Source organism: Tiliqua scincoides, chromosome 5 (genome assembly GCF_035046505.1).
Source record: "Tiliqua scincoides isolate rTilSci1 chromosome 5, rTilSci1.hap2, whole genome shotgun sequence".
Taxonomy (NCBI): Eukaryota; Metazoa; Chordata; class Lepidosauria; order Squamata; family Scincidae; genus Tiliqua; species Tiliqua scincoides.
In genome coordinates, this window is record NC_089825.1 from 137,564,788 (window position 1) to 137,590,571 (window position 25,784).

The 25,784-nt window shown below is 47.0% G+C and overlaps 1 protein-coding gene across 1 annotated transcript; it reads left to right on the top strand.

Annotated features, from left to right (window-relative positions):
• The first annotated feature begins 8,931 nt into the window (after nucleotides 1-8,931).
• LOC136651434 (ubiquitin carboxyl-terminal hydrolase CYLD-like) lies at nucleotides 8,932-25,683 on the top strand. Its single transcript, XM_066627809.1, has 15 exons — nucleotides 8,932-8,961; nucleotides 11,879-12,343; nucleotides 13,121-13,450; nucleotides 14,340-14,445; nucleotides 15,216-15,619; nucleotides 17,029-17,197; nucleotides 18,014-18,158; nucleotides 18,694-18,816; nucleotides 19,424-19,515; nucleotides 20,506-20,569; nucleotides 22,690-22,822; nucleotides 22,963-23,071; nucleotides 23,278-23,396; nucleotides 24,501-24,717; nucleotides 24,881-25,683. The coding sequence occupies exons 2-15, from the start codon at nucleotides 11,912-11,914 to the stop codon at nucleotides 25,063-25,065; spliced, it is 2,628 nt and encodes an 875-aa protein (XP_066483906.1). The 5' UTR covers nucleotides 8,932-8,961; nucleotides 11,879-11,911; the 3' UTR covers nucleotides 25,066-25,683.
• Nucleotides 25,684-25,784: the final 101 nt, after the last annotated feature.

The following is a 25,784-nucleotide window of genomic DNA, read 5'->3' on the forward strand; positions in this document are numbered from 1 at the left end:
GAGGACACAGAAGGGGTAATGAAAATTTCTAAAGGAAATCTGAAGGGGGGGGAAAGCAGTGTATTTTACATCAATATCCAGATACTGGTTTTCCCCAGCCCTGCCTGTAGATCACAAAGCTTGAACTTGAATGAATGAATGAAGTGCATGTGATCTTCCAGTGGTCCTGTAAGGGGAGGGAAATGGTAGAAGGGGTGATGCAGCTGTCCCCCCACTACATGCACAAATGCAGAAGATATTTTAATAGAATGAGAGGCCATCGCTGTAGATATGTGGGGATTCTATCTATGCACAACCCAGATGGTGGACTGTCGTACACTTTCGGTGGTTAATTTGCCCACACAGAGGTGCAGGGTCTCAAATTTGTTAGAAGCTCATGACTAAGAAGCCCTTCCCAGGTGGCCTCAGAATGGACCCTGCACAGAAGGGGGCCAGGACATATAATCTCATGCCCCCAACGGGTTCCTGTGCAGGGAGCTGCTCCACTTGGCCACAGCCAAAAACAAGTAACTCTGGGAGGAACTTTTGCATCCAGGACAAATGTCTTGTCATCCTCATCCTGCAACACACACACACACACACACACACACACACACACACACACACACACACACACACACACAATGGACAAGTCGAATTTTTTAATCCAGTCCCAGTCCAAGGAGAGGGGAGCCTCGGATTACCTGACCCATCACATGATTGTGTTTTGCCCCAACTCTTGACCAGCCTGAGGCAAGCACACTCGGCGGTTGGAGAGTCCCCAAGCCGGAAAAACACCTTTTGGTCACTGCATGTAAACTGAGCATTTTTGTTTAGGTTGAAACAGTGGCATTGCTAGAGGGGGTGCAAAGCACTAAGTTTTACAGGGAGTCTCACTGTGATGTGCAACGGCCTCTTCCCTCCCCTTCAGAGCCAGGCATATGCATCCATTGGCCATTGGCCTTTCTCCAGTATCTTCTGGTTCCCAGAATGACCAGATACAATGGAAGACAGAGTGCCTCTATCTTTAACCATGATACACAAGAGGGAATTTTGGTAGGTGCAGCTTTTGAAACCCTTCCATGTTGAGCAGCACCTGTCAAAATTCCCTCTTCTATACCGTAGTTAAAAGGTAGAGGCATTGTGTCCGTAACTGTATCTGGTCAACCTGTCTGGTTCCCCGCTTACAGCCCCTTGGTGGTACCATTTATTGCTATTTCTGTGGTCTCTCTATAGTCTCCTTGCACCTTAACTGGTTCTGCCAGTTCCACTGCTCTACACAGAAGTAAGTCCCATTTATTTCAATGGGATGTACTCTCAGGAAACTGTGTCTAGGACTGAGCCTTTAGGCAAGGAAGGCAGCAGAGTCTTGCCCTATGTTAAAAATAACACTCTCATAATCTGCCATCTCTTATGCCCTTTACATATCAGAACTTATCCAGGACTCCCACAGACCGAAGTCCTGTTGCACGCAGCCTCCTCCGATCTTATGTTTGCCAAATGAGAGGGAGAAATTTCTCCTTGGAGACTGGGCACAAACTTGTGCATGGGAAGGGAAGGAGAAGCAAAGTATTTTAATTTCCTGGCTGTTGCAGAGATTTATGAAAACTGCTGCTTTAAAATAGCATTTTGTATACATCGTCAGATATGGGTGCCTCAGGAAACGTCCCATGTTACAAGCCTCCCCCCATTTTTTTTTTCTACTTTGCTTCCTGTTTGGTGTTATGTTCTCACTTTAATTTGAATTTTGGGGTATATCCATTAATTTAGGTACTTATTTTTATGCCTTATTTCACAGACAGCCACTCACGCAAGTGCGCGCGCACACGCACACACACAGTCATAATAGGGGGCCCCTGCATTGGTTGAGTCTCCCCAGGCCCAGCACCCTTCTAGGGATGGCCCTGCTGGCTAGTCTCTTCGTGACCTTTTGCTGCCAGTTCCTTCAGTAGGAGGCATGGAAGCATCCATGTGTGGGGTGCGCTGATGTCATGGGAGCACCTCTTGGCTGCTGTGAACTGATGGACTCCTTCCATGCGGGCACATTGTTGGCATGACTAGTGCATGCTGGAAGTGGAGGCTGGGGGGTGTGGCTTGCAGGATGACACCTCTCTAGAACTACTAGAGCTCTTGTTTGCTCCTCCCCCTTTCCCTTGGACTAGTGTGGGACACAGGCTACTATTAAGCTGGTATGGTGGCTGAACTGGAGCAAAGGATTGCCCTGCCTGTTTCCTTTAAATAGGAGAGCGCCGATAGCGTCTCTTGTTTATTTACAAATAACCAGGCAAGCAGCGCATACCATGAGCAAGAGTCATACAGCAGATTGCAGAACTGCTTCTCCTGCATCAAATTCCCCAACAGCAAAACTACATACACCATCGAAACCCCTGGTCCCCGTGCATCCATTTCTGTTGTCATTCCCTCTAAAATGAGAATTTCAGCAGGTGCAGCTTGTATCACAGAATTGAAATTATCTCTCCTACACAATTGTTAAAAGTCCAGGATCCCTAAAGTTGAAAGTTTGCCCGCCCTTGGCGTAGTAGACTGAGAAATCTGCCCTTGTTATGGATTCATTCAGTTTCAACCTACTACACTGAAAACTTGACTCTATTCATTTTTAGTAGAAACCTTAGAATTAAGTGTTTGGGGTGAAAAGCTGGCCAAGAAGTGGTGCCTTCTACTCCCAGAGAGGTGTGAGGTCCAACAGTGGTGTTTGGTGATCAGAAAGAAACACTCTGCATGTGCCCAGGGGCAGCTTCAATTTCTTTTGAAGAAAGAAATTGCACATATTCAGACAACTAACTTAACTAGGCAAATGAACTTTTCCTCCATGACATGGAAAGGTTTCTCTCTCTCTCTCTCTCTCTCTCTCTCTCCTCTGCCTTTGGAATGTGGCACCAATCAGTGCTGATGGGAGGGGAAGAAAAGCATTGGCATTCGAAACAGGTTCTGGGCCCTTGGTTGTTGCATCAAATGTAAGAATCACCTCCACCCATATGAGACTGCCTGACTCATGAGATCAGCAACCCATGTCCTGCTGTCCCAAAGTATGGATGGGAGAGAGGGCATGAGGGACAGGGCCTTTTCTGTGCTAGAGATACCAGTAATGGTAACTGTATGACACTGTTGGTGGGGGAGAAGCCTGCCTTTCTCTCCTGCTTGTGGGCTTTCCAGAGGCAGCTGGTGGTTACCCATGCAAATTAAGATGGGACTTGGCCTGATCCTGCAGATGTTCCCACTGAAGGAACCCACCTAACCCCATTGCTGAGCAAAAGTGTACCTTCCCCCCTCCCAACATGCTGTTTATGGTGTCACTTTTAGAAAGAGTTTCTTTTGTTGCTGCTTTTCTCACTCAGATCTGGATTTGTAAAAATGTTTATGGATTTTTCATCATTGTGGTTGCATCGTTTTAAAGATCCTCAGAAGAGTCACGCAGGATCAGGTCGTGGGCCCATCGAGTCCGGCTTCCTGTATCTCACAGTGACCCACCAGATACTTCACGGAGCACCCAAGACACCCATATCCTTTTGCCATTCTCTTGCAGGATCCAGACCCAATATTGATGCTTAAGAGAAATGCATGCATCTGAAAATGCATACCCCCCCCCCCACAGACAACATTACATGATTTCAAACATGTGAACAACAAATCAGAGATGTGTCCACATCACTTTCCAAGCCTCATGTCCTTCTCGAGGGGAGGGGCTGTCGCTCCCATCCACAGCCCGCTGGCTTGCTGCCCCAGTCTCCCCCCCCCATTTACTGTCTTTACCAATGTCTCAGCAGCCTAAATGCTGCCAAAGAGTTAGCATTCTTTTGTTTCCCATTTCCATGACCCACGAGGGAGAGTGACGCATGTGGCATTTTGCAAAACAGAGCAACATCCCAGGCCAGAATGCAAGGAGACGCTCTGCTCTCCCTCTTTGGCTCTTTCATTAACTTAATCAAAACCATCCGCTTTGAGTATGGGGTGGGGGAGAGCGGAAAGTGAGACCATGTGCCATGGCGGCCTTCCTTATGAGCCTTCTACTAGAGACTGGTCTAAGTGGAACTTAGGGCGGGTGGTCTTTGGACTGCCGTGCAACCGGGTCCGAGATGCCGAATTCCTTCTCTGTCATCTTTGGTCGACCAACTAAACTCTGGCTGCTCCCTCAATCCTCCCCCGTATTCAGTGTCAGTTTCCAAGCCCAACATCTGTCTGGCTTCCCTGCAAAACTCTTTACAGTGAAGTCCTCCCCCCCCCCCACCTCTCTATTTACAAGCCAGGCAATCCCAGGGCTTCCACCACATGGTTTGCTGTTGCCTGGAAAGAAAGAAACAGAGAAACTCTTAATGAGGATCTCACTCCAAAGGGTATCAACAACTCCAAGAGGCCGCTCCCCCACCCATGGAAGCATGACCTACTGCTGTGGCTCCCTAAGAACATAAGAAAAGTCCTGATGTCCAGCATCTTGTTCCTGACAGTAGCCTCCAAGCCAGCTCAAGCTGAAGAAAGGAGCATACACTGCACCTTCAGTATCCACAGGGAATCCATTCCAGGACCCTCCACAGATACTGAATTCAGCAGATAATGAATTCCGTGAGAGAGGCCACATTGGCAAATGGGAAGTGCCTTTCAGAAGCATGTGGGAGGTCTTCTGTGGTGCAGGGAGGTCACACACAACCTCCAGTGCAGCCTTGGAATCCATGTTGAGTCAAATTCGTGGATTGCAAAACCACGGATAAGAAGGGGCCACATTCAGTATTTCTGTTCCACCATTGCTCTCCTGCAACTGGTATTCAGAGGCAAACTGTGGCTGAACCTCGCCCTCGTTCTTGTCTCGTCTCCCATCACTGTCCTGCAACTGAGCCAGGAAGGAAAGTACAAGCTGTCCCCCGCTCTCATATCCAACTCTGGGCCCTGTCCTGAAACTGCTCTGCCTGTCTCCCTGTACATAGGGCAAGGGCGGAGGCAGCCACGTGGGTCCTCACTTGGCCACTAAGCTCTCTGGGAGAATTTGGGTCAGTCATGTCTCCAGCTGACCCTACCTCACAGGGTTGTTGTGAGGATAAAAAGGGGGAATGGGAGAGGTTTCTACATTGCCCTGAGCTGGAAAATATGAACACATTAGATGGGAAAACTGTAAGCATGCCCAGAATGCATTTCACACACACACACACACACACACACACACACACACACACAGAGCAGGCAGGAGTATGGGACAACCTTTCCAAGTGAGCTGTTGATGTCCAAGCAGAAGTGAGCTTGGGGTATTTCTTTACCCAGTGTATAATTAGTTTGTGGAACTCCTTGCCACAGGAAGTAGTGCTGCTATTTTGCCTGGATGCCTTTAAGAGGGGATTGGACAAATTTCTGGAGGAAAAGTTCATTACGGATTACAAGTTATAGTAGGTATGTGCAAGCTCTTGGTTTTAGAGGCAGGCTGCCTCCGATTACCAGATGCAGGGGAGGGCCCTGGGACGCAGGTTGTGTCTGTTGTCTTGTGTGCTCCCTGAGGCATTTGGTGGGCCACTGTGAGATACAGGAAGCTGGACTAGATGGGCCTTTGGCCTGATCCACTGGGGCTCTTCTTATGTTCTTATGAAAAGTTTTAGTAATTAACCAAGGACAAGAAAGAAGGGAGAACTGGAGACAGAAAGGCAGTTTGTTATGTATTCAAATATGTCCTTTCCAACCCCTGATGGAAGGAATGATTTTTGTTTTCCTGCAGGAGGGGGCTAATTCCCCCTTTTTATTTTAAGGCAACACCAAATACAAAAGCCAAAGTTTAAACCAAAGATGAGAGTTGGGGCATGAATGAAACTAATCAAAAAATAAGGTGCTGGATTAATATCACATTAATATTGTCATGTCAATTAATTACCAGCAGCCTGTAAAGTTTAAACACTACAGTAGAATGCTGTAGCAGTGAGTCACTGCCTACCTTTTGCTGCCCTCTAGTGGTGGTTATAGGCTGTAACTTATAGCCTATTTAGAATTGCAGTCTTTTAACTGCTGCCATTCAGGAAGAATAGGCAAGGGAGAATTCCCCAGTGTGGTTTTGAATCCACACAACAAGCTTAGCCTTGGCCCTGAGATAGAACCTTCCACTCTCCTACAGATGCCCCAGGGCTGAGCCTCTCCATCAAAAATGGAAATTCTGGGACCAAGCTAAGATTGCCAACTTACCAGAAGGAGAAACACGGAGCCCTCTGTGCCTTTCACAAAGATTTGCTCTGGATAAGCTGTCAAAAGAAGACGTTTTTGTTGTGCTTCTTTTTGTTATCACGGCCTGTGCTGGGCTGGTTATACTCTGGGATTTAGTCAAGATCCTGGGAATCACAGAGATATAATCATGGGATTCTTGCCATCATTATGATTAATAATAATATGTATATACCACTTTTCAACAAACAAACAAAAAAGTAGTTCACAAAGCAGTGTACAAAACTAAATAAATAAATGGTTGCCTGTCCCCAATGGGCTCACAGTCTAAAAGGGGGGGGGGGTAAACATCAAGTTGTGCAGGGAGAGGTTAGATGGGGGAGCAACAGCATCCTATGGTCTCCTTCTTGCATTGCAGGACAGTTGTGGCTACTTAAGCAGGTTCCCAAACTGTGGATCGGGACCCACTGTTGGGTCTCAACTTGATTTTTGGTGGGTCACCAAAGGGTGATGGAAAGATCAGATACCTAATTGCCTCAAGCCCTGAAGCTATTGAAAAATCAGATACTGTGGCTACTAACTGCTCTGCAAGGATGTAAATGTTATATATGTAAATATAGGGAGATAAATGTTTGTAGGCCTTTCTGGTTATTATTAATTATAAATAAATAAATACATCATTTCTTTCTAGATCTCCTTTTTTTAAAGTCTGGTAAACCTAGGTGGGTCCTGATGGTGTCATTTTAAAAAGTGGGTCTTGGTGCTAAAAAGTTTAAGAACCACTGACTTAAAGGAAACACACTTTGAAGAGTGCTTTGCTTTAGGACAGCGGTTCTCAAACTGTGGGTCTGGCTCCCATCAGTGGATTGTGGCCCAATTTTTGATGGGAAATGAAACTGACAGGGCAGGTGAGGCTTTGTGCATCAAGGTTAAACAAGCTGCTATTTGGGGAGGGGGGAGCACTGCTGCCCCATCACCATTCCAGCCACACCCCTTGACATTTATAAATCAGGCAGCTGTCTCTAGGGCACTGGTTCCTAACTTGTGGCCTGTGGACCACAGATGGTCCACGAGACCCTGAGAAGTGGTCCGTGAGGTTTTAGGGGGGAAAAAAATCACCTTTGTTCACTTCCAGTGTCTTGCTGGCAAGTAATCTCTCATGGACCACCAAAAAGGGCAGAGAATGGACGGCCCACAGTCACAGGCATTGCAGTGTGATTGTGGGCAGGCGATTCTCTGTCCTCTGATAGTCTGTGGGGGAGTGCTTGGGAGACAGACCACGAGAGATGGCGGAGACCAGACTTGCCACAGCCACCTGTGGTCCACGATGATCCCAATTTTTGCTTCAGTGGTCTGTGGGCTTATAAAGGTGGGGAACCACTGCTCTAGGGTTTGGGAACAGTTTGGGAACCACTGATTTAGGATAACCAAGCAACACACAGAAAGAGCAGTTCCCCAGGGGCTCCCTTGACAGAAGGAGGGGATGTGGCTGCGGAAGGACAGAACTTTTAATCTCCACTCATATGGACAGGGCTAACTTCAGAGACAGAAACATGTTTGGGGGGAGACTTAATGTGCAATTACACACGACTGTGCTTTTTAGAAATCCAAGCTATAAAACAACAACCTTCTCCCTTCTATGCCTGTTTCCCCTTTTGTGACGCCTCCTTCCATACTGTATATTTCTGGGCCCACCCTCTGTTAAGGGGCAACTAAAAGGGTGGGGTAGACAGCTAAGCCACCAGGGGGGGTCAGCCTTGTCTTCAATTAAATTCAAATAACAGCACAATCCTTGATGTGTCAGAAGTCCCATTGTGTTCAATGGGGTTTACTCCCAGGTAAGTATGTATAGGATTACAGCCTAAAGCAGGCTAATCTGAGTGGGACAGTCAGCCTAAGGCTGCACTGGGAGCAAACCCCATTGAACACAATGAGACTTATTTCTGAGTAGACACACCTAGGCTTGTGGCCTAAGCTACTTTCATGGATAGACAGTTTAAATTGTATCTTTCGATGAGTTCTCTAGAGATCTGGGGCTTTGTATATTTGTAGATCATTTTGATTGAAGACACTGGGGGGAAAATAATAACACAGGCCAACACACATTTTGCTTCCTTAAACATTACACCAATTCCTGGGTATATTTGGGGTGCTGATTCCAAAAATGGCAGCAGCTTCCTCACGAGGAAGCCTACACCACAGCTTCCTCATGAGGAAGCTGCTTGAACCATTCACCAATGAGGCTATGCTATATCTCCAAAACTAGACATGATAGGGCATGCTTGGCAACCTTCAGTCTCAAAAGACTATGGTATAAGCCTACAGCACCTGGGATTCCCAAGTGGTCTCCCATCCAAGTACTAACCAGGCCTGACTTGGCTTAGCTTCCAAGATCAGATGTGATCAGGCATGTGCAGGCAAAACAGATGCCATTTTTGGGATCGGCACCCCAAATTAATATCAAACCACCATAAAGTTTGGGAAAAACTTTTCTGACTCTCAGTTTTGTAGCCTGTGTATTGGATGAAGAAGGCCACCCCCCATGTCACTCCTTGCTTGATTTTCACAGGCATACCCCACACACATTAGGGTGGGGGGTGATGAATGGAAAAAAATGAAGAGGAGGAAACCCCCCTTCTCCTTTCCCCTCTTCCTCTTTTTCAGCTGCAACTTTGTTTCCACCACACCCCTCTCTGTTCTGATTGGTTCTTTCTCCCTTTCATGTGCCTTTCTATTGGCTGTTGCCTTCCTCCCCTTGAAGCCATCAGTCACTTCCTTAGTCAGTTTCCCAGAACTGGGGATTCTCGCCTTGCATGTGGTTGGAAAGTTGGCCAGGTAAGGGGGGGGGGGGGAGGGAGTGGATCTTGCATCTTATGAACCCTTTATTGCAGGATCCGGCTCTCTTTGCTTCAAGGAGCAAGCAAATAGACCTATAAGATCTATAGATCTTTACAGATAGATCTATAAGTGGGATAAAGCAGGGTTGAGGTGGGATGGAAGTGTCTTTCTTTGCAAAAGGAGATGGTGTGATTTAATCTGAACCCCCGTCCAAGGCTGTTTTCAAGGGCTCCACCTTGGAATACTGGAGAAGGCCCCTGAGCATGTGCAGAGTGCCTCTCAGGGAGCACAGTCAGGAATTTTTTTCCCCCTCTAGGGCTGGGATAGACAAGGTGATTTCAAAGGAGGCCTGAGCCATAAGAACGTAAGAAAAGCCCTGCTGGATCAGGGGCCAAAAGCCCATCTAGTTCAGCTTCCTGTATCTCACAGTGGCCCACCAGATGCCTCTGGGAGCACACAAGGCAACAATAGACCTGCACCCTGGTGCCCTCCCTTGCATCTGGCATTCTGAGGTAGCCTACTTCTAAAACCAGGAGGTTGCACATACCCATCACAATTTGTAACCTGTGATGGACTTTTCCTCCAGAAATTTGTCCAATCCCCTTTCAAAGGCATCTAAGCCAGATGCCATCACTCCATCCTGTGGCATCTGAGTTCCCCAGACTAATTACTCGGTGGGTAAAGAAATTTATTTTGTTTGTCTGAACTCTCCCAACACTCAAATTTTAGTGGATGTCTCCTGATTCTGGTGTTGTGTGAGAGAGGGAAAAAAATCCCCCACCCCCAAGAACAGCTTCTGTACCTCTCATTTTGGAAATTGTTCTGTGAGTACATATGATTCTGGAGAGGGCAAAAATGTTGCAGAACTTCCTGGGAAAATAGGGTTGCCAACTGACGAAAGAGCAGCCTGTCTTAGTCCTGTGCCTTTAGTAGCAGCTTGGTTCAGAGAAAGGGCCTCAGGAAGTGTCTGAGGGCATGGCGATCACTAGCATCCTCTGCTAATGTCTGCAGATCTGGTGGCAGTAAAAAAAACCCACAACTACCAAGGCTGGTTCTAAAGTTGGGTATCCCACTGGCGGAAGTGTGAGAGAAGGGAAAATGGTTGGGCTTGACTTTCTCCCCTCTTGGGACATTTCTTGTCCCCCAGTTTCATTGTCATTTCGTTTTTCAAACTTTTAACACACGTGGTGCAAAAAAGCCAAGGCACTTTTCATTTCTTAGAAAGCAGCACCTTTTTTCCACCCTCTGTAAAAGAAAATTATGGTCTTGCTTTTGCTGCTCAGATGTAAAGCAGAAATACAAAAAATGGCCTCAGGAGGTCTGAGCTGTCCTTTCCTTTCAAGATTATTCCACCCCCCTCCCCTCATCAACAGCCCAAACCTATCCACACTTTCCTGGGAGTAAGTTCCAGTGACTCTAATGGAACTTCTGAGTAGACATGCATAGGATTGGGCTCCAATTCTAGTATATCTTTAAGCCATTTCTGCCCAACGTTGCATATATGCAACAGGGACCAAATGTGTACATCTGTGGGTAGGACAAAAAATGGGTTAAACCTACATCATGTGATTATTGCACTATATTTATACCCCACATCAATCAGGACAGGAGGTGAAAAGAGTAGCAGATTGATATGTAGGAGTACATTGAATCTTGTTTTACCAAAAGTACCCCCAAACACTCAAAATTGATTAAATAAATCAGAAACGAACAAGAGCAGAAAAAAACAATTAAAACTTGTCTTCGGGCAATGCAGATGGTTCTTCCGCTCCTTTTGTCTTCACAACAGCCCTGTGAGGTAGGTGAGGCTGAGACATGGTAACTGACTCAAAGTCACCCAGGAAGCTTCGTGGCTGAGCAGGGATTTGAACTTGGATCTTGCAGGTCCAAGTCCAGTTCCCAGGCTACTAACCCATCCTGGCTCTCAGGATGGTTGTGGACCAGCACTTTGAAATCGGTGATGTGGGGTGAAAAAATTCAGATTTTTTTTGTTTCCTTTAAAAGAGAAAAGGAAACACTGCTATGTTTTTCCATGGAAAACTTTCCTTTTCTAAAAATGCAATTTTTCCCATAAAAAGGGGACCTAGTCACTGGAAAATCAGGGGAGGGGGAGGAGGAGGAGGAAGAATGAGAGCAGTAGTTCCTGGGGGACCAGGGAAGAGATGTCATGAGGCAGCTGGTGGATGTGTGCACGAGCACCCCAATCCATTGCCATCTCCCTGCGTCTCCTCAGCAAGCTGTTTTTGAGCAACCCCCACTGAGTATCGAAGGGCTTCCTTCCTTGTAGGGTACCCAGACGTGGGCTGTTGGTCCCATTGAAAGTCCCGGGACTTGTGTTTGTCTCAATATCTTCCAATTAATATATCTTGTCTTAATATATTCCAATGCTTTCAAGGGGCCTTAGTCACAACTAACTTTAGCTAGAATAGGGCTATAATTTCTAAATGACACCCACATTGCTATTCTTGCATCTCTTCCTCTCTTCTTTTCTCCTTGCATCTCCATTCTTGCAAAATGGACTTTTGTAAGTGCCTCAGGGCAGTGACCAAGCATGCTTTGTTTTGGGGACATTTGGTGTGTAGAAGTGAGTAACTTTCTACATGTTTTTCTCTTTTTTAACCTGCAAAATCCATCCACGTTTTGAACTGAGAGTGCTGCAATCAAATCTGGGGAGCCTTTTCTCTGTGGCTTTTAGTCGGTTTGCATCACTGGCCCATCCATGTAGTCACCTGATGCATTTTAAGGCACTGGTAGATACAGGGTGCATTTCACCCCAAGTCAGTTGCTGCCTCCCTCCAACCAGCCACCACTGCATGCCGCAGTGATCTGCTTCCTAATCGCTTTGAACAAGAAGCAGCAGCCCAGTCTTTCTACTTCATGGAGTAATCCTTGCCTTTTGCTCCCACCCTTGCAGGTGAATTCCTTCCCTTTCCCACAGACAACAGCAATGAAGCCTGCCCGACGACTGTTCATCTCCGTGAAAGATTTTAAGGGAGACACTAAGGCAGGCAGTGAATTGAAAGTATCCCGAGGCAGCCTGCTTTGTCAAGAGGAGACTCACGCCAACTGCCCAGATGGAAGCTTCTGGGCCAAAGCCCTGGACACAGAAAAGGTGGTCCGGGTGCCTTTTTGGGCAACTCAGGAACTGAGTGGGACCCAGTCTGGGCTCCTGGAGGCTGTGACCAATGGAGATGAGCGTCTGGCCCTTTTTAAGCAAGAGAAGCTGTTGCGCAAACTCAGTGCCCTCCGCAAGGGGGACCCGGTCCGCGTCCAGATCACGTCAGCTTCCGGGAAGAGGGTTCGGGGCATCATCCGATACCGAGGACCCATAGATAAGAACAAGAATGACACAAGCATCATCTTTGGGGTAGAGTTGGTGGTGAGTGTTGGGGCTGGTGGGTGGGGAGGAGGTTTTCTCCATATCAATAGCAGCCTATGAACTGGCAAAAAGCGTGTGTTTTGAGTTTCTAGTTCTCCAAGAGAAGCTTTAATTCTTTAATTGTTTAAACTCACGTCTCTAGTCCTCCCAGATATTAAATAATGTCAAAGGCTCAGTGCCATCCTCATCTTGGCAAATGATTGGCATCAAAGAGGGCAAAGGGGAACACTCCCCTTGACTGTTCTTTGCCTCCCCCATAGTTTTTTCCACATCTAAGTGTAAAAGCCAAATTCGGTTCGCAAAACTAAGCAAACGCATGCAAGCGAATGCCCTTCAGGGAGATAAAGCAGGGTAGAAATTTAATAAATAAATTAATAGATGGTGTGCAAAAGAGATGTTAACTATTAATGCAGTGATTTTCAACATTTTTCTTACGCCGTACTGACCTCTCTGGTCTTTGCCTCTTGTGATGACTCTTCTGGTTTCCATGAAACTCTTCCGGATTCTGCAGCTCTTTTTCTGGGGCAACTGTCTGTAGTTAAGAATTGTCTGTCCCTCTTCCTCTGCCAGCTCTGAACTGCTCTGCTGGTGGAGGAAAAGGGACAGACAATTCCTGACTACGGACAGTTGCCCTAGGAAAAGAGCCCTTTTCTCAAGGAGGAAGCAAAGCCTGTTGCCACAGACCTGGGAAGCTGGGTTTTCAGTCAGGTCTCATCATCAAGGACCTTTCCTTGCATAAAGTGTTGCCCTAAGTTTTTCTGTTCCCTTCGATTGTAGGGCTCAGCAGCTGGAAGGGGTTTCACGGACGGCTCCTTCAAAGGCCAAAAGTTTTTCTCTTGCCGGGAGAACTGCGGTGTCTTTGTGCCCGTCAACCGGATTGAGCCGAATGACTCAGCTGAGCGCAGCCCCCCAGCGCCCTCCAGCCCCAGTGTCCGTGAGTGCACGAGGATCCAGCTGGCGTCAGGTGATCCCTTGTCATCACCCGGGCTGGAGATTGGGGACCGGGTTTTCTTCAAGATGGAAGATAGCACCCCGACAGGCACTGTGGTGTTCTGTGACTACCTACCCAAAAAGCTGGAGGCTGGAGTGTTTGTGGGGATACGCCTGGTAAGAAGGCCACAATCTTCCTCTTCGATCCTATTCTCAGAGATAGTGGAGGGGGCGGATTATGCTTTAATTCACCTCATATTATTGAGTTAAAGAAAGCATTTTTTAGGCAAGGTAATCCTAGATCTTGTCTCTGAACACTTACAAAGTGCCTTACAGCCTAATCCTAATCAGACTGTATCCCACACAGGCAGAGAGGCAACTGGTGGTCTCCTTGAAATAAGGGAACATTTGTTCCTTTACCCTGTGTTTAGCCCCAGCAGACTCTATGAGTCTACTTGGAGCTGCACCAGCTCAATTGCTCAAGACCTTTTGATTCAGGGTGGGATGGGGGTGGGAGCTCTACCGGATCCTTCTGGCCTGACACAGAGCTGGCAAAATAGCTGGCACAGACTTAAGAAACCCCATTGTGGAGCTTGGGGCTTCCCCCAAGGAGACCTCCGCTAGCCTCAGTGGTGCCGCTGAATGCAGCAGTAGCCATTTTGGTGCTTCTGCACCCGGCGGAGGCACCAACTTTAGAATTGGATTGTCCGTCCATTGTGTCCATTTAAAATGCAAACTACTTGCAGCCCCTTTCTTTGACCAGCAGTCCTGGTGCCATGCGGATAGGACTGAAAAGAAAAATTATAAGTTTCTGGGAGAACTTTAAGCTGTTCTGTTTTAAATTTTGACACAAGTTTCTAGTCCTCTGTATGAAGAAATATTGAAAAAAAAACTTATGTTATTTCTCATTCTCACAACATCATTGGCAGTATATATGACACACTGGACTCCTGGCACATAAGCAATCTGGTGTGACACTTCCCTTTACACCACCATTTTATAATCTTGGAATGTTAAACATGATATTCCCTCTCTCTCTGTACACATTTTTAAAATCTCATCCTAGGACAAACCAGTTGGATCTTGGGATGGTTCCTTCAAAGACCATGTTCTCTGCCGCCTCCCATCTCCAGAGTATGGGATTCTCTTGCCAATCTCTAAAGTACACAAAGGTAAATCCCTTGATAGCTGATGACCTTAGGAGTTTGGTTGCATTTTCGTCATTTTTGGGGCACAGCGATACGACTCTGAGAATGAAGAGGATATTTTCATATCCTGGTGATTTTTTTCAGAGTTAAAACAATGAATTGTTGAAATTATTATTATTCCTTCTGTGCATATAACAGGCTGCTTTGTGGTTTTATGCCAATCATAATGCACATGCTATCAAGGAATCACAACCGTGCACCAGCAGAAATGTAATTTGATAATTCAATTAATTTCCATACACTTCTGTATTTTGCAGAATTTGGCTTTTGCTAGTCACAGATTGACACTGCAATCCTTCCTTCTGATCACTAGAAATTCCACCCTCCTTGCCCTCTGATATCTTACACAGACCTTTGCAGTCCTTAAGAATAGAAAATTGCTTTTTTTTTTAAAAACAAAAGCTAAGATGACCTGCTTAACTCTCCAACTGGGAAGGTTAATCGCAGCATAGATGCAACTCTGCTGATAATACGTTGTACCCCTGCTTTATGATGCTAATCTGTTCCACAGACACCATCTTATTGTGAAAATACTGTAATGCGAACCCAATAACCCATCAACTCTAACCCCATTGTAAAATGAATAACTTATCATATAGTGAACCTTGTTCTACTCTGGAGAGTCCATCATGATTTGATCACATGGTGAACCATCATAAAGTGGGGATCCCCTGTGCATTGAACCATCTGTATTGTTAGAATTTCTAACATACTATTATTGTTTTTCACTAAAGAGCAGACTGATACAAGTCCCAAGGCCTTGGCTGACAAATCCTCCCCTCCTAGCTCAGCCTTCTTTGAGGACTGCCCACCCCCCTCATCCATCAGGTACCCCCCAAGACTGGAAGAGTGTTCCCCCAAGGAGCCCCCAACCTTACTTCCCTCCATAGATTTGGAGGAACATAGGAAGAAAAAAGAGAGACATTCTGAGGGGAATAAAACTGATGACAAGGAAGAAGAGGAGGAGGAGGATGAAGATGAAGAGGAGGAGGATGAAGATGAAGAGAAGGAACTTCCTGGCCACTACCTTCTGGAGATTAACTCCATGGTAGAAGTGAATGACCCACCAATGTATGGAGTGATCCGCTGGATTGGGGAACTTCCGGATGTGGATGAGACAATCGCTGGACTCGAGCTGGTGAGGACATCTCTCAATAATTGCTCATTGCTCTGTGTCTTATACTCTGTCTTTCCACGTGTACGCATGCCTACAGCAGCCTAGTTGATCACAGAAAAAAATGGGGACTGATTTTACTGTGGGTTGGTTTAGGCTTCGCCATATGTGTGTAGAGTTGCCACCTCTCCCCAGATTAGCCTCTCCAGGAATCAACCTCAGTCATCTGGTGATGACTGACAGCAATCCTGGTGATTTTAACAAGGCCTCCCTGACTCAGCAGCGGACCTCACCAGCCCCGCGCCTGGGGCAAAAGTCTTTGATGACACCCCCCCATGCAAAAATCCTCTACTCACCTAAGGTTCACAGAGCCTCGCGCAACCTCCGCCTGCATTGGGGAAACTTCTCTGAGGTTCCCTGACATTATAAACTGTGCTTCCAGGAAACCAGAAGCACAGTTTCCACCCTTGTTGGGAACCTCAGAGAGGCTTCCACAGGGCCCTAGCCCCTCGCATATAGGACTTTTGCCCCATCGGACCTTATGGTAGGTCCGCAATTGCCCTGACTTAACCCGTCCTGCCCAGCTCACAGGTGTACGTATTTGATCCCTGTTGCATATATGCAATGTTGGGCAGAAATGGTTTAATGACATTATGTCATTGGGGGAGGGGGGGAGAGAAATCTCCAGGAACAGTTTCAGCCCAAGCTTGTGATCCTATTTGTATGTTGCTCAGTTTCTCTTGTACTTGATGAGTGGCAGCTGTTTGTGCGAACCAGCTCCAGTGAAGAGCACTATGTTTTGCAAGCAATGTGGCACTCTTGCCTGTGGTGTTAGGTCTGCGATAACCTATTCATGCACACAGATTATTCCTTGAAGATGCAGTTGTAAAACAAGGCAGAGGCAAGTGTGAATTCACCTGCCCTAGGATCTTCCACGCTATGATGGAAAATGTACCTTGAAAACTTGGATGGATGAGTGGAGAAAATTAAAGTGTTTGATTGCCGTACTTCAAAAATAACTGAAAAACTCTTTCTGGAGACAAGTGGTGGGGATAGGATTGGATTGTGAGTGTCATGACTGTAGGTTAAATATGAAGGTTCGGTAAATACTTACAGATGGTGCAAGTCGTCTTAAACTGCAGGGTAGAGGAGTGGAGGCCATGGCAGTGGTGCTGATAAGGGGGTGTGGGCCACACAAACCACGTTGAAATATCTCTATTCTATCAAAAGTTAGAGCCATAAAACCAGTGAGGGTGGGGCGATGGTGCATGACCACGCCCACTGCCCAGGGCATTGCTCCGCCCACTGTCCATCATAGGGGTGACATGCTGGCCTCCCTCGCGGGGTGATGCAAAGCCTAGCAACGCCACTGGGCTATGATGTTTTGTAAAAGTAACACGGGGTGGGGTGACCTCTGCTTTGTGTGCTTCCAGGAGGAACCGCTCTCTTCCGGCTGCACAGACGGACAATACAGAGGAACCCGCTATTTCCACTGCCAGCCAAACAAAGCCCTCTTTGTCCGGCTGCAGCACTGTCGGCCCGATTCCCGCTTTGGCTCCCTGCAGAATCTGGAGAATCCTGTTTTGCGGTGCAATTCCCTGGGTATGGCAGAAAGGTGGTGGGAAGGGATGGGGCTCAAAGACATCCACGGTGCTTAGTTCAGCAATGTCCATAAACACCCCTTGGTTGCATGAAAGATGCCTGCACATTTTTTTTCAAACAGCAAATAGAGAAAATACACTCCATACCATACATACGTGAAGTGAACATGGCTTCTTCAATGTTTGGGGAACAGAGGCTTTTGCCTTTTCACTTCAGGGTTTGTTTTTGAGAACCTTTCCTGATTTTTAATAGCTTTTTAGTTTCATTGTCTAGTTTCTCCAAGTGATTTTTCAACTGGTGTGCAATGGCACATTGATGTGTCACAAAAGTTCCACATGTGTGCTGCTGCCAGAGCTTGAAGCATTGTGGTTGAAATAGGTGAAAGATTCTAGCAGGTGTGGCTCTGTTTCTAGGGCAAATGTCTGTAGTAATGAATTGTCTGCTGGCGGAGATAGAGGGACAGACAATTTGTTACTATAGACAATTGCCCTAGAAACAGAGGCACAGAACCTGGAAGAGTCTCCTGGAAGCCGGAAGTGACATCACAAGAAGTGAAGACAATAGAGAAGACCATAGAGGTCAGTGTGCCATGAGAAAAACAAAACATTGAAAATCTCTACCTCCTTCTTGAAACTAGCACTCAGAGTGAAATGTAGTTGTAAGTTATTCTGAATTTAGACAAGTAGCATGAGGTGGGGGCAATGATGACATTAGAACCTGGGTCTTCTCGAGAAGAACCTATCTCTTCTCCTAAAGATGTTCTGTCACCGTTTGTTGTCATCTTCTCCTCATCCTCTTCCCTGTGCCCACCCACAGATTTCCATATATATGCTAGTGCCAGAGTGGAAGAAGATACCCCACCGTTACCGTTGGGTAATCAGGGCATGGAGCATCTCTCAGGGTGGAAGAAGGGAATCCAGGGACACTGCAACTCCTGCTACCTGGACGCCACCCTGTTCTGGTAAGGTTGCATTTGAGAGTCGCTGTGGTGTCATGGGTACGAATGTTGGACGAGCCCTGGAAAGGCCAGGGTTCAATTCACTGCTTGGTCACAAGATTCTGGGTGCAATGCGGATGGTAACAGAAGGCCAGCCAAGTTGATGCTTGAATGACAGGGGAAAAATTTTGCAAAATGATGATGCATAAAGAGTCATAGAGTTGGAAGGTACCCACAAGGTGGAAGGAACCCACAGGTTCATCTAGTCCACCCCCTGCCCGCAGCAGGAAAAGTCCTTTTTGAATGTTAAACATGGTTTGCTTGCATCATTCTCATTTTTCTGTTTATCCTGTAAGCTGGAATGTTATCTCCATATCGCAGTAAGAAGAGGGTGCTGATTGATGGTGCCGTGTTTAAGTCCATCTAGTGAGGAGGCTTCCCAAGCAGCAGTTGTGGGGATGTCACAGGAAGAATTGGAATGGCCTAATTGTCTGAAAGCCTGACACCCCCCTCCCCAATTTCCATCTAACTACCCAGCCATGCTTTCTTTTGCTTCTAGTATGTTCACTTTCACCTCTGTGTTGGATTCAATGCTGCTTCGCCCAGCAGATAAGAACGACGGGGAATCTTACACCGAGACAAGAGACTTGCTGAGGACGGAGATTGTCAACCCACTGCGCAAGTGAGAGAGCTGTCCCCATCCCATCCCTGGGAAAAGTACTGTGGCTTCCTCTTTCTGAGATTAGTCATTTCTGAGATTAGTCATTCCTTACCTTGGTGACCCACTGGGTTGTTCGCAGAGGATTTGGGGCCTGCCAAGGCTGACACTGCAGGATGAAATGGCAAATGACCCAGAAGTCACAGCTGGGTCATCCGCACACACTCTTCCCAAAGTGCGAGTCAAGTCATGCCGGCATGGCAACACTTTGCGATGAGAAGCGTGACACATGCTTTGAGAAACAAGGCATGGCATGAAACGTACTTTGGGAGGTGACTTTCGGGTCGTCTGCCATTTTACCTCACAGCATCCTGGCCGCAGCAGGGTCATGACCCGCAGTTTCATCAACACTGCTCTAGAATATCCAGATTATTTTCGTGGACTATATTCCATCAAAACATTATTACTTGTGTAGAATCTGCACTGACTTTCTAGAAAATGTAACATTATTAACAACTCTTTGTGAACTTAGTTTGTGCTTTCTGCTGCTATTTCCTTTGAAACTACCACTGTGTCTTTTGAAGGCAGCCTGGTGACTGGTCTTTTTGTCTTTCTCACGTGTGGGGAACAGGAACGGCTATGTCTGTGCCACCAAGATCATGGCCTTGCGGAAAGTTCTGGAAACAGCCGGGCATTCCTCGGGCTTTACCAGTGAAGAAAAAGGTGGGTGACACTGTCTGTGTGGGGTGGGGTGACTGAGCAGTGTGGGTGCTTTAAAGAGGAAGAAGAGATAAAAAGAGGAAGTTTCAGTAAAACCATATACTTAGAGGTGGGTGAAAATGGTTTGTGTGTGTGTATTTCTGTGTTTTCCCAAGTTAGAAGTGTAGAAAGCAGTGTTTTTATTCCAAGGGTGCATTTTTATAAATTATAATTGCTTAAAAATTTAAAAAATGTACTAGATGGGTGATATAGGTGGTATAGTGTCAGCACATGCAACTGCATGCATGTAGAGGTGTTAGAAGACAGCTTTATTTTTTTACAGATTTGGGTTGGGTTTCTTTTGTTTGTTTTTTTTAAACAAAAAATGAGAAGTGCAGGAAGTGGTGTTATATGTTTTTATTTCATTATCACATACACAGACACACACACACAGACACACACACACACACACACACACAAACAGAGCTCTGCGCATAGTGTTTTGTCCTCCCAGTCCAACCAGTTATCTTGATAGGATGCTTCTGTTTATACATTAAACACATCTGCAGTAAAGGTTCTCAGAGTCTAGGATGTTATTCAAGCAAATGGATGCTGTCCATCTCAATCTGATAATGCAAGTTCAGGCTAATTATAGAATGTTTTAGGAAATCGGGCCTGTTACATTGTGGGGTAAATCTGTGATGGGCAAATTGTGCGTTTTGTAATGTTCCCTTACTTAATTGCATTGTTGTTTTTGATGTGATCCCCTGGGGGGGGGGGAGGCAAAGCTGTCACTTCCACGTATCTGCACTTTTCATTCTACTTGCTACTTATGTCCGGGGAGGCGTAAGGAATGGATGTGCTTTGATTCTGATGAAATTTCCATCACTCTTTGTACTGGGTGCTTGTGGGTGAAAAAGGGGGTGCTGGTATGTTTGAATGAGTGGCATCAGAGAGGGAGGGGCAGGGGGCTTGCTCCACACACATCATATAATCACCAGCTTTTCTTCACAGATCCAGAAGAATTTCTCACCCTCCTATTCCGGGTACTGAAAATGGAGCCCCTGTTCCAAATTCGGTGAGTCTTGCCTCTCTCAACGGGCAAGGAGAAAAAGAGCCATTTCTCAGTTCTGCTGTCTCCACCAGTTTCTCTTCCACTGTTTATTTAAATTGCATTATTACTATTTTTTTTAATCTGTCGTGTCACTCAAGCAAACGTTGTCATCCGGGAAGCTTGCAAAATATTTGAAGTAGCATTTACAATAGGGCAATCTCAAAAGATATGGAGGAAAAATTGCAAAATGGAGTACAGCAGCTAAAGCTCTGTGGGCCAGCTTGAATGACGCTTGCCATAAAGTCCCTCTGCGCATTTGCACTGAGAGTGGTTTGTGAGCATACATGTTCTCCTCACCTCCTGGCACACCTAGATTTTCTAGCTTAATAGCACATTAGCAAGGAGGAGGTTCCAACCAAACTGGTCATCTATATGCATTGCTCATATTGCTTTAAATGTAGTATAGATGCCCCCCTGTATCCATGGATCCAGTATTCATGGTTTCACTTATCTATGGGTTCCCCCCCTCCCCGGGCCCATTGTCTTTGTTCTACTTGTTTACAGTCATGTGAAGCAATTGATACCTTACTGGTACAGGAGGCTAAAAGCAGAATACTTATAGACGGACAAGCTGGCAGGAAGTCTGCACGCTAGAGCAGCAGTCTCCAAATCGTGGCCTACAAAACGATATTGGGCACAGCGTGGCAATGGCAAATCTTTACCGTTCTGTCCTGCAGCCTCCATTCTTCACACCCAATCTTTGCACAAAGTCATGCCGGGCAACTGCTTCTGCAGCACATCACCCCAGCAGGCTCCGCACCCAGATTTTGGGGGTGGTGGGGGGCACAGCTGCCCAGCGCGACTTTGTGCAAAGAACAGGTGCTGCAGCATGGAATGGTAAGGCTTTGCCACCCCTGCACTACACCTGAGAACATTTTGCAAGCGCATTGGATCCAGCCCGCAGGTCATGGTTTGGTGGCTCCTGAACTAGAAGGATGACTCACAGAACATTAACAGGAAGCTTCCTATAGCCTCCTGTACAAGCAAGATAGTGACTGCTTCGCACAAATGTAAACAAGAACAATGAAGGCAATAGATACATTGGGCCATGGAGATACCCCTTTATTCTGTTGGAGGAAATTAAAGATAGTTTCCTCTTTGGGGGGAAGCAGAGTAGCTTAAGCAGCAGACTCCCCCCCCCCTCTGCTGGGTATCACCCCAGGGAACCTCCCTCACCCGGCTGACCACTAATCAATAAAAAGACAAAGAGGCAATGGCTTGTTAAAGTTGCAAAAAAAGAGAGGTTATTTACTTACAGTTCCATTGAGTATATATTTACAGTATCTGATTAGGATCAGAGGTTCAGCTAACACTTAGAGATAGCAAGGCCCTGGAACTGCCTCGCCCTGCATGCCTTGTGCTCAAGGTGGCCTGGGCATCAGAGCCATCTTAACAGGTCAGTGGTCAGAGAACAAGAGAGGAAGTGCTCAGAGGAGAAGGGAAGGATAAAGGGTTAGGGCCAAACCCCCACAAGGATCACAGAAAGAACAGGTAAAAAAGAGTAGAGTCACAGGGCCATAGCTTGACCCCTTCTGGACAGCATCCTGTCCCCTCTGGACAGCAGATGGAGTTGCACCAACTCCAACATATTCATGGTTTCTGGTATCTGCGGGGGGGGGGGGGGGTCAGAACACATTCCTTCAGTTACGAGGGGAGGCCTGTATTAGCAGCATGTGTAGGAGGGCAGTTCTCAGACACTGCTCCACCTCTCCCATACACAGAAAATGAGGGGATAATCTAGCCTGACTAGAAACTTTCCATTTTGTTTTGTTCAGAATGAATGAGCTGCTGGATTCTAAGCATTCACAAAACTGGTATATCGGATTGTCACTGGGGAAGCCCAACTGGGTGTATCTCTCCGCACTCCAGATAATATAAGGAGGAGAGAGAAGGGGAGCCATATATACATGGGAAGGAGGGGATGGGGAAGAAACCTCACATATATGTGGCTCCTTGGCTATCACAATCGTATCCCCCTTTATTCACACTGTCTTTTCCCTTCCTCCCCAGAACCCCTCTCCATCCTCCCTAGATTCATGTTAGCATCTTCCCTTTTCACCCTCTTCTCTCCCCTTCCCACTAAGCTCGGCTGGTAAGGACCCCCATGGCTGCATTTTCTACCAAATCTTCACCGAAGGTCATCCCACCCAGGTGGTGCCTACAGTGCAGGAACTTCTGGAGGGGTCACTGGTCACTGGTGACCTCAAATTCACGGAGGTGAGACCCAGAAGCAAACGGGTGGTGGGACAAAGTCTTTCCTCAGCCTCCTGGGCTGTAAGTGAGCACCATGGAGGTGCTCTGCCAATAATCTTCCATCCGTTCTCACCTGCTTCTGGTGCTTGTGTCCTCCCTGGCAGGCCCCTTCCTGCCTCATTCTGCAGATGCCAAGGAACGGAAAGAACTTCAAGGCCTTCCGCACCATCCAGCCCAGCCTGGAACTCGACCTCACTGACCTCCTGGAAGACAGTAAGGGAGGAGGAGGGTAGGAAAGAGGGATGGTGTTTGTAGAGCTTGGTGGTAGTGCTCATGTCAGGGGTCAGGGGTTCAAGTGTGCATATGCAGTGAAGGCATCTATTGACTGGCTTCACCTAGTCAAAAATGCATGTGTCCCACCCAAGATCTCTCTTCTTCTTCTTTGACCAACGCAAATATATCTGACCAATTCTTTACAGCCCCTCGGGAATGTTGTATTTGTCAAGGGCTGGCTGTCACCGAGTGTCCAGATTGCTACGGGGACCACAGTTTTGGAGCTCAGCACATCAAGCAGTTCTGCAGGATTTGCAGCCAGCAGGTATTTGAGGGTCAGCTCCTCTCTGTGGGGAAATTCTGGGATGTCCTCATGTGACTTCTCCTTTGTGGGAATTTCTGACCACCAAGTGCACATGTGAACACAGCAGAAGTGAAACATATCTTCTTCCGTGACTTCTGAGGTGGAATCCCCACATGCTCCAATTCAAACATTTGTTTTCAAAAACATTTATGCGGCCAGGGCACCACCACACTTTTGCAGGCAGCTTCCTATGGGAGACCAGTGAGATCATAAGTCCTCCAGCCTTCCCCATCCAAGGTGCCACTGGGCAGAACTAAATGCCGATCTATTTTTTTTAAACTGTTGATTTCCATTTTTAGACAGTACTCATCAACTCTTAAAACAATCAATAAGAATTCTTCTTTGTCAAGAGTCTGCAACAGCCGGTTCCATGAAAGCATTAGATAAACAGACAAGGAAGAGGCATGCGTAACTCTAATTCAGAAAGAAATTTGATGTTTATTACAATTAGTGTTTACTTAGCACTCGGCAACAAAAAAAAAAAGTTCACGAAGTGGCTTACAGAGCGAAATAAATGAACGATGCCCTATCCCAAAAGGACTCGCAGTCTGAAAAAGTGCGCATGAAACACCACTGAAAAGTTAACTATGCTTGGAATAAAGGACAACTTCTCCTCCCCCCCCCCCAATCTAAAAGGAGCATTACCTTAACAAGTGTTTCAACTTCTTGCAAACATGCAGGGAGAACCAGTCCACACAGACCATAATGTGCCTGGTGTCTCCTCCAAACCTGTGCATGTGGTACTGACTTGCCAGGGGGCTGTCACCTCGTCAGGTGCTGCATTGGCATGCTCATCTTGCAAAGCACTGGAAGGCCCAGAAGTAGAGACAACTACATAGGCAAAATCTGCTCTGCCCTGTCCTGCCCTGCATTACTTTAAGATCAGGCCTCGGATCTCCACGTGAAAGCGGAGTATCTTCTCAGTCCCCCTTATTGTTCTGTTGAGGACCCTTGTAGCAAAGGAGATGGGAGGGTTATTCTGAGACAGGGGGGCTGCCCACAGCATTCTGCACATTGGTTCAGCTGCCACTTTCTCTCCGCTGTGGGGCTTGGCTGTCCCTGCAGGTTCACAGACACCGTGCCCGCCGCTGTCACCAGCCCTGCCCGCTGCATCTGCCTGAGGAGCTCTCCCGCTTGGGGTCCCTGCCCAACATCATCCCCCGGCAGACGATGCAGCTCTTTGCCGTCTTGTGCATCGAGACTAGCCACTACGTCGCCTTCACTCGATATGGCCCCGATGTGCACCAGTGGCTCTTCTTCGACAGCATGGCTGACCGGGAGGGTAAGACATTGCACACTGTCTCTTTAAAAGATGGCCAGGGCCTCTTCCTGTGATGAACAGGAAGTGCTCCCCATCTAGTGGCTGAGGTGGAACTTCTCCACCTTCAGTTCCAAGTTTCTTTCCTCTCCCACCCGAACTCCATCGTTATTCCCTTGTTTTTCAGGGGGCATGAATGGCTTCAACATCCCCCGTGTCACCCCTTGCGCAGAGGTGGCCGACTACTTGGAAATGTCTCCCAGGGAGCTCCAGAGCCTGGACCCCAAATCGCTGCCCACTTACGCCCGCCGTCTGCTCTGCGATGCCTACATGTGCTTCTATCACAGCCCTTCTCTTGGCCTCTACAAATGAGCTCCTTTTTAAGGAATTTGAGTTTCCTGGGAGGGGAAAAAAATGAGAAGTGTAGGGTCCCAAAAGACCTAACCATGGACGTGTCCAGTAATAGAGTCTGCAATGACAGCAGTCTTGAAATACGGCAGTGACCTGCACAGACCGTGTGCAAACATGGGCTGCAGCCACACTGAGTTCCCAGTTCGGATGGAAGCAGCGACTCGTCGGCCATGATTGGCTTGCAGGAATGCCAGTCCTGATTGGCCACTCTACAGGCTGATTGGTTGGGATTGGCCTGTTCGTGGTGTTTTAAATGAACTCACGACGGCTTGGAAGTCTCCTCAGCCACTCTTCACCCCAGATTTGTATGAGTTGGTAGTGACTAATTGCTGTTGGCAGAAAATGTCACTTCTGCACCATTTCACAGATGACAGCAAAGGCACTTGCATTGATAATTATGCCTCTGATCACAACAAAGATCACTTCCTGAATCCGCCCCATGTTCTTATGCTAGGCTCTTTTCTACCTGCTGTACATCTTATGTGTGGATTCCACAAGAGTGTACCTGTATCAGCCTCTGAAGCTGGGTGTGTTATTAAGCTGGCTACAACAACGGTTCCTTTAAAATATAATGTTTAATTTCACAGTGAATCTGTTTGTGGTTGTGATGAATGCATGAGCAGTATTTACTCTCCGGGGTGGCGGGGGGGGGGGTTCGAGAGGCAGTGCCCTGGCATTTT